General features: G+C 36.1%; 1 protein-coding gene across 2 annotated transcripts; it reads left to right on the top strand.

Annotated features, from left to right (window-relative positions):
- The first annotated feature begins 53 nt into the window (after positions 1-53).
- snx11 (sorting nexin 11) lies at positions 54-9,014 on the top strand. Of its 2 annotated transcripts, none has more exons than XM_026915518.3 (7): positions 54-208; positions 1,631-1,682; positions 2,338-2,424; positions 3,780-3,880; positions 4,070-4,165; positions 4,575-4,799; positions 4,899-9,014. In XM_026915518.3, exons 2-7 carry the CDS (start codon positions 1,638-1,640, stop codon positions 5,287-5,289), a joined length of 945 nt encoding a protein of 314 aa, XP_026771319.1. In that variant the 5' UTR covers positions 54-208; positions 1,631-1,637; the 3' UTR covers positions 5,290-9,014. The 2 variants fall into 2 exon arrangements, with proteins under 2 accessions (XP_026771319.1, XP_034164956.2); XM_034309065.2 differs by lacking the exon at positions 54-208 and adding an exon at positions 641-886.
- Positions 9,015-9,379: the final 365 nt, after the last annotated feature.

Raw genomic sequence — 9,379 nt, 5'->3', positions numbered from 1 at the left:
AAAACTCCACACTGCGCCGTTGCACTGCCGCTCGTGATCGCTGGTGACGGAGCAATGCGGAAGTTGATTGTTGCTTCGACAAGACTGAACACTTCTAAGATTAGTTTTATCCGTTTCGTGTACGATAATTATCGGAATATGGCAGCAGCGTAATTCATGGAGGTGTGATGTTGAAGATATATGGTTGTCAGCGATATTTTTGTTAAAGGTAATGACGTCTTACATATAAAGCTTAATTTAGTGTTGACTTCTGACATGTTTTTCAGTTTAGAGTCGCTAAAAACATATCCTGGTTAACAACAGTTACAAGTTTTTATAACATCAGATCACAGCAGGAGTTTAGATTGTAACTTTGCTGACATGTAGGATCAGAGTCAGAGTCTGTTTGAGAATGAGCTTTCTCTTCATATATTTATCCTGCGTTCCAGTCATCAGATAATGCAAAGTATTCAATGGACATTCTTCATTTTTAGATATCATACTGCGTCTAACGCAGGACGGCCCACGAACGACAACAAATCGATGAATCAATATGTGGAAAGCGTGTATTTTGCTTAAAGTGTGTATTTCCTGAGGGAGATAAGCTCCTCATTTTTCAGCCAAACATGCGCTGTTCCTAATCACTGTTTCCAAACCTGATTACTGACCCATGCTGATGTCTGTAATCTCCTGCTGAAGGAAGAGGAGGTGCTGATCATCAGAGGTAAAGGGTAAAGATCAAGCCCAATGATCCGACCAAGTCATCTTCACTGCAGATTCAGACATCAGCAATAATAGGGATGTTTAATGAGGTAGACCTAGAAAGGGGTTTTTCCCTTGGTGGATTCATTAGGAGACTGGTTAAGCTCCTCAACCTTTGGCAAACTCATGACACAAAAAGTTGCATGTGAGTAGATATTGCTTGAGCGGATTATAATTGCTTTTAATTGCAGGGGTCAAAATGGTCACTGGGATAATGGACAAACACATTGCTAAAATATTTGTAGTTTTCTTTTATACTGACTGAGACAGTGAGAACATTGTGTTTGAATGAAATGGTGGTGTGTCTGAAATACTGCCATCTTGGTGGAAAGTGTGCCTCTTGGGGTGGCAGAAAGATTTAACTAATCAATGATCATGCCAAGCTTTACTTATCAAGCTTGATTATCATAAGCAGATGTGGAACACAGTATAATAACCCTACAACCCTACAAAAACCCTACAATACAGTAAATTAGTTAGTCAGGGAAACTACTGGAATGGCGTACCATCAAATGTTGACACCCCTAATAATAAGGATGTGATGATCTGGCCACTAGACTAATCAGTGATAAAGTCCTGCTTCATATTTGGACAGAGGTTTTATACAGAGGATCAAAAGTGGAAAAAAATTCTATAGAGTTTAATTCCAATCTCCAGAAACCAACCAATGGTCTCGATGTTTTCTGGTGTAGAATTTTTCTGGATTTATTACTAAATTGTTTGATGTTATGACAAACACAAGATAAAAAAGAGAAATGGTTGTGAGTAGAAAACGCTTACACATCATTGCTATTAAAGGACAGAAATGTGATGTCTGATGTTAATGCTTTTATTCGTTGAAAAGCAGTCTAGTCATTTCCTTTAGTGTTCTCCTTTTCTCATTCCACAGATGTCATATGTGCTCATTCACAATTGGCAGGATGATCAAAAGTCAAGGAGATGTAAGACCTCTTTCTGTTTATCTCTGCTTCTCATTGTCTGACTGATTTCCACACTTTCCTTAATTGTTTTTTAAAGAGATTAGGAAGTTTAGATTGCAGTAGGATGGTATATTGAATCTTTAATCAAGATTTATGTCTAGAAAATTTTTAATTTAAAAATTTTAATTTACTTAATTTTTTACATTTTTAAATAATTATTTTTAAATAATTAATGACTTAATTATTTAGTTTAGTAATAAATCTAGTTTCATTTAGTTAGTTAGTTTTCTTCTAATTTTTATTTTAAAATATCAGTGTATTCCTAAGAAATGGATGGATTTGAGGTATATATTAAACCACTCTTACTTTATACCTTCTTCATGAATGCTGAACTTGGTCTATAGTAACTTATAACAAGATATTTGTTATAAGTTATAAATTATTTTGTAAATAAACGGTGCAGTTTATCACATTATCTTTATCTTTAATAAGCTTTATGAGCAGATCACAGCAGATGTGTCATGCTCATCAAGATGTGTTTGTGTTCTGAAAGTTGACCCCAAATGGGTACAAAAGTACCATCTCCTTGTGTCAGTAGATTGTCAGATCTGGCTGGAGACATGGAGCAGCACTATCTTGGTACAAGTTACAAAACAGTTTGTTTTGCTTTTAACAGGAATTTATTACTGTGAGAGTTCAGGATCCTCGGGTGATGAATGAGGGATCATGGAACTCGTATGTGGACTTCAAGATTTTTCTTCATGTAAGTACTTTTATAAAGGTCTTTCTAAATATTAAACACTTCTTAGTCTCTGCTTAGTAATGTGTAAGAGTAGAATGGTGTTTACTTCTGTTTATACACTTCAGAATATAATACAGCAAATTAAGTTATCTGTAAAGAAGACTAATTTTTTATTGTATAAACACAACATGTCTCTCTTGTAATTACTCTTGTCTTCTTGTTTGATTCACAAAAGAATACAGCTAGCTCCAGAACTATTGGCATCCTTGGTAAAGATGAGTTTAAAAGATGATGAAAAAATGTCTTTTCATTTAAGTAGATCAATCTTGCACTGAAAATATGAGAGAAGGTTTATTTTAAATTAAGAAAGTAAAAACACTTATGAAAAAAATTTATATTTATATATATATATATATATATATATATATGTAATTTATATTGACCTTTTTTTAAGTTTATATGATTGTTTAAGTGCGATCATTCCTGACTTCCTGTTTCACAAAAGTGAGACAAATGTCTCACGTCATTAATGAGGAAGTGGCTATAAAAATAGCTACACACCTGAAAATGCCCATATACAATGTTAGGAGTACAATTAAGACATTTAAAAGACCTGGAGCTGTAATGAATCTGGCTGGAAGAGAACTGAATACAGAGCAACTGTATTTTGTCCCCACACACTGAGGAGGATGATTAGAGAGGTCTTTCTCTAAAGATCATGGTTGGAAACTTGCAGAAAAAGCATTTTTGAGTCACTAATCTCCACAGCTGTAAGCACCAAGAGTTCATTAGTTTCTATTGGAACTTTGACTAGGACTGGATTTTATGGTCAGAGAGAAATAGAGCTTCTTGACAATACTCAAGGTGGGTTTGGCATAAAAAGAAAGATGGTTATATAGAAAAGAACCTAATCCTCTCATGAAAGTCTCTGCCAAGAACATGGATACAGCTGGGTCATGGTTGGATCTTCCAGCAGTTACATTTCAAAACATACCTCCAAATCCACACAAAAATGTTTGAGTGAACATTCTGATTCTGTGAGATTCTGTACTGAGGATTTAGTACTTCTTTGCATAAAGTAGAGGTGCCATTAATTGTGATACTTATTCTTTTGTAAAAAAAATTATAAGGTTTTTGCATTTTCTTAGAATAATTTTACTTCTCTCATATGTTCAGTGTGAGATTAAGTTAATTATCCAGAAATAAAAAAAAAAGTTGTTTTTTTTTACCCATCTTTACCAAAGATGCCAATAATTCCAGAGCTGAGTATACATAAATAATGAGTGTATGTAATCAATAAACAGTTTCATGAGGTTAAATACATAAAGAATCGCTTAATTGAACATAATTTTCTGTTTTTCTGTCTCTGTCTTAAGACCAACAGCAAGGCTTTCACAGCTAAAACCTCCTGTGTGCGTCGGCGATATAGTGAGTTTGTGTGGCTGAAGAGGAAACTGCAGAAGAATGCTGGTCTGGTGTAAGAAAAAATTAAATCAAGGCTTTTAGTGAATTACAGTAATGACAACGTAATGCATTTATAATACATTTATTCCAACTGACTGCTCACAAATCCAGGAGGTTACTGGCACAGCAGAAACAAAAGAATTTTTGAATTAATATGACTGGCCTTCTTTCCAATAATTTATTACTCTCAACTTTCACACAGACCTGTTCCTGACCTGCCCGGAAGGTCTTTCATCCACTTTAACAACACAGACTTCATTGAAAAGAGGAGAATGGGTTTACAGAGCTTCCTGGACAAGTCAGTGTTGTCTTATTAATCTATAATGTGACAGAATTAAGAGAAATGAAATATAGATCATTGTCAGTTATTTGATCAATTTGATGTTTTTTCTAGAAATTATAAAAGGAAGTGAGCAACGATGAATTGCACTGAACAACTTGCACTGTCTTCTGCATTACATTAACCTCAGATGAGTCAGAGCAGTGTTTTGCCTTAACCTTTTGACTAACTGACGTCAACAAAAAACAGTATTGTAACAGCAGCAGTATTTCAGTACATCCATTTACTGAAAATCATGACTTGATCATGATGTTTAAACAGTAGTAATTATGTCAGCAGAATTATTTGTGTCACTTTCTGTGTAGTTCTTTCCTCTGCAAATGAGCTGAGTTTCAGCACATTTTAAATAGAAGTTTTGTATCCACAGGGTGGTGCACATGACAGTCTGCCTGTCCGACAGCCAGCTCCATCTGTTTCTGCAGACTCAGCTTCCTGTTGGTCACATTCAAGATTGCGTGAATGGTCACACTCCTTACAGCGTGACTGATGCCATTCTAACTTACGCCTCGTCCAATCGTGGCTGGGCTCAGGAGGAAGGAGGTGGGCCACTGGAGCCATGCCCAACACCAATTTCTTATGAATCAATTGAGAGGTACAGATAAAATTTGAGTTAACAGAACTAATAATAATGAAATTAATGAAATAATGAAATCTAGCCAAATTGACCTTTGCTGGTTTTTGTAATCCGTAGCCCCTCTCCAAACGTGCCCTCTTTACAACATGAAGAGGGAGCTGTAGATGAGCCTGACCTAAACTCTGTTGATTTACGATTGCAAGAAGACAACACAACTATACATAATGCAGATCATAGAGATGGCCAAGAAGGAAGAGTACAGGATGGGGAGAGTTGTGGACAACTGGAGGTGGAGGTCCATCAGCATGGTCCTATTTTGGACACGCAAAACACTAAAGAAGGAAGTGATATCAGTATATTAGATGAGCGAACACAAATACACGACAACACCAAGGACACCAATGCTAATGGACTTGGATATGTGGTCTTGCAGGCACCCACTGCAGCAGATAAGTCTCAGCCAAACCATGTAGCTAGTAATAAAAAATTGGTCAACTTTTTTTTCTAACCATATTCGCTATTCTAAGAAGCATGTTATAGTTTAATGAAAATTTTATAATGATTTAAACTGGACTTAATACAGCTTATCTATGAATACACTACATTACAACTATTTGTCATATTGGTTCCATATTAACCTGCGGATCCAAGCTCTTTCTCAGACACCTGCTTATATGTGGGTAAAGCTGGACACAGTTTCAAGTAAGCTCATCAGTCATTAGTATCTAGTGAAGAGAACCAAGTTCATGTCAAAACAAATTACCTGACCACTAGAAGTCACTGAGACACTAGTGGTGAACAAAGTAAGTTGTCTGATCATAAAGATTCTACTTACCTTAATAGACAAAATATGGATTTTTTTTTTGTAAGTTCACATTTGATGGTTACTTTTACAAACGAGGTAGAATACAACCGAAGCATATAGCTGAGATGCTGATAGTTAGGGGCCTTGTTCAAGGCTTTCTGGCAGTCCTGAAAGTGTGCATGAAGATGATGTACTAAAAGATACAATAATGTAAGGCATAATTAGTGTTGAGTGTACAGTGAAGAGTGCAGTGTTTGAGCCTGTGTTTATGATAAATCAGCAAATCATAAAAATAAAAAGTTCTGAAGATACATTCAAGTTGAAGTCATGTGCCCCAGAGACAAAGAATCTCAATCTTTGGACACCCCTGAAACAAATATGACTGTTTTTCAGACTAGTGAGAAGAAAGATAACCAGGTGGTTATGCTGCCTAGGAAACATATGACATTGAGTAAACAAATATAAAGGGGCAAAGTTAAAACCTGTTTCGTAGGGTCAAGGCTTCGAGAGACTTCAGTAATGTGTTTTTTTCTTTTGTTTGTTTTCCTGCTCAGCTGTAAACTCCGGGAATTTGGAATCTAGTCTTAATAAGATGTTTCACTCTCTCAGTGAGTGTGCATCGATTTGATAGTTACGGGACCTGAGTTCACCTGATGATAGCCCGTCTCACTCCTTAGTGTAGATGATGGAAAAGAATGATTTTTATGGATTAGGACTTGTGCAGTCTTTGGAACCGCATTCTCAGTGTACCCTATACAGGAGGTCTAGATGGAGTGTAGTCAACGTAATAATTATTGGCACCCATTGTAAAAACAAAAATAGTTTTGCATTTCAAAGTCATTGGCACTCTTAAAGTTTACATCTTCCTGTAAAGTGTTACAAAAACATGTTGGTATTTGGATGGTGACTCTAAATTACCCCAGATATGAATAGGTATACAAATGTGTCTGTGCCCAGGGTGTTTTCCCAAGATCCACTGACACCCTGACTAAGATAAAATGTTTATTCCACAGCTTAGTTTCAGCATGGCATAGGCAACCAATTTTTGGGCTAAAACATCCTTCAGAAATAATGATCAACATGACAACAGCTGCAAAACAGCTGCAAGTAATCACTGATGCACCATCATATTTTGTAGTGGGTATGGAGGTGTTTCCTTGTATTCAGTCCCCTTTTGTCGCCAAACACACCAATGATGATGTTGATTTTAGTTTCTTGTGAAAATAACCAAGCAATTCAATTGTTCCAGTGAGCTCAGACACTATTTTAGTGGGTTGTGCTCAGTTGTGCTCTATTGTGCAATGTTTCTAAACTTAATGGTGACATATCACCTGATTTTGAAACTTGATAACCCTTAAACTGGAATCCTTGGTTCCTATTTTGCCTACCTCACCATCTTCTTCACTATGCATGGGGGCAATAAGCACATGCTTTCTCCTTTGGGCACATATGCAACTGTTCCAGTCTTTTTAGCTGTAATTAGTTTATAGTTCTTTCTGTTTACATATGTTTTTATACCTGTTACTTGATTGGTGTAGGTCAGTGTCTCATTTCGGCTGAAAGCTGTTTGGTTTTCCAGGCAGATGACAAAGTACAGCACATTACAGTGCAACTGTACAACTAGTGAAAAGCAGCAATACAGATCCTAGAGGTTGGGACATAGTAAAAAGCAGACTATGTAAGTGAGTGGCAATAACTATGAAGCCAATGTACTGAAAAAGGTGTAAGTTATTGAACTGAAGGGTTTGATGAAGGGTGCCAGTACTTCTTGGGTTGACTGTATGTTACCCATTTCTACAGGGAATAAAATTTGTGATTTGTAAAGTAAAATATTTCCTATACTGCATGCTTTGCTCTTATTCTATGATGCTAGTTACATCCTGGTATGAATACCATAGCAAAAGGCTAGACAGGAGTCATGTTCATGGCACAGTGCGTTATGGGTATTCCATATTTGAGTTATTGGATATTCCATATTTGAGTTATTGGATTTCTTGACTGCTCTGGATATTTCTTCACAATGCTTTCAGACCTGGCTTACAAAGTGGCAAACCTTCAAACTAGCGCAATATGTTGTTAATAAGGAGTGTCTAGAAAATAATTTCAGTGCCTGTAAATCCAGCGATTCGTATGAAGCTGTTTGAAGCAGTATGTCCTAAGTGGAACAGTCTGCCATTAATAAACCTCCATCCAACAGAATGTCCAATCATTGATGAAAGGGGAAACAAATTGCACAGATGAACACACTCCACACTCCGTTACTTGTCAGTCTTGTATAAAATTATTTAATTACCCGTAAGATTGTGATTATTTTAGATTTTGGAGGTTCTGTATGGCAGAGTACAACCTTCCAGAGCTCTACAACCTTCAGCAGTATGCAGGATGATCTAGATGCTCTGGGAGGCAAATGTTAGACAGTGGAAGCCTGAAAGAACATTGTCTGTTGTGATCTCAGTTGCTGCTGATGGGATTTCAAGGTCATAGAGTAAAACAGGATTCCATGTGTCCCTCATACTGCATGCCTGTTTTAAAGAACACTTGGAATGAATAAAGACTTCGGATTAATTAAGACGGTCTTGTGGATGCAATACAATAGTAACGTGCCCCTAACGTTTTGTACACTTAGTCCTGTGTATAGGTCTTCTTAGTATATAGGAGCTTTCCTCTCTCTTGTAGTTGTACACTGTTTATGTTTATTATGTTGTATAATATTGAGACCACAGGAACAATTTATTACAGGAGATCTGTTGCTCTGGCTAATTTGAATGTTGCACAAAGCAGAGCCACATCAATATGTTTGGGGAAAAAAGAATACATGAACACAATATTCACTGACACTTGATGATGCTGAATGCCCAGACTAACAAATAAAAAAACAAAAATAAATCAACCAATGTGCAGGGTTCATAATGTAAATAGAGATTCAGTGCTTAGCGCTTTTTTTTTTTCTCATATTGTTGCACTCAAGCTATGGGAATTTTTTTTTTTTTGGTTTCCAGTGGTTTACAAAAGGCTGCTTATTCTGTTGTATGGAAAGGGAAAGCACTGTAAAAGATTACTGATCAATAGCAAAGGGAACTGTTTTCTCTGAACTACTATTTCTGAGCATAACTGTGACTACTATTCTGTTTGAAATTTTATACTGCATTTGATATTGTTTCTCTGGGTTTAACTGTGTGGACTATGAAGTAGTACATTTAGTTTTAGAGCAAATTAAATTATGCTAGACAGAACCCATTTTCCTCTCACCGATATGTTTTTTTTTTTTTTATCATTTTAACTTCATGGAATCTTCATGCTGTGATTTTTAAAAATTTGTTTAAAAAAGGAATGGAAAAGGGCCAAACTTATCTGTGCACTGACCTTCAAGGTTCTGAAAATGATTATATGTACTAATGACAAATAAAGGTGAGATAAATAACTTGTGATTTTGACATATTCTGTACTTACTTCACAAAATATTCATTTAAACTATTGGCAGTGTTCATCCATATACTGGGGGGAAAAAAAACTTTTTTTTTTCAAACTAACCATACCATGGAAGAAGAGACTGATATTTACATATAACAAAAGATTTTCCCAAAATGGCTACAAAGTATAGAATCGCACATTTTTAGCAATCATCAACAGTTGCTGTCCTGCAGAGATTTTGAGAAAACAAAGTTGCGTTCAGTATGCCTACAGGGCCACAAGTGTAACAGGGACAAACAAGTTATAAAACTGTGCATAGCCAGTTATGTTTTGACAGCTTTGTCCCATGTGGAGTTTATGAAACTCTTCTAAACATTTAATT

This window comes from Pangasianodon hypophthalmus, chromosome 12 (assembly GCF_027358585.1).
Source record: "Pangasianodon hypophthalmus isolate fPanHyp1 chromosome 12, fPanHyp1.pri, whole genome shotgun sequence".
NCBI lineage: Eukaryota > Metazoa > Chordata > Actinopteri > Siluriformes > Pangasiidae > Pangasianodon > Pangasianodon hypophthalmus.
Note: the sequence above shows the minus strand (reverse complement) of the source record. Positions and strands in the feature narration are given on the sequence as shown.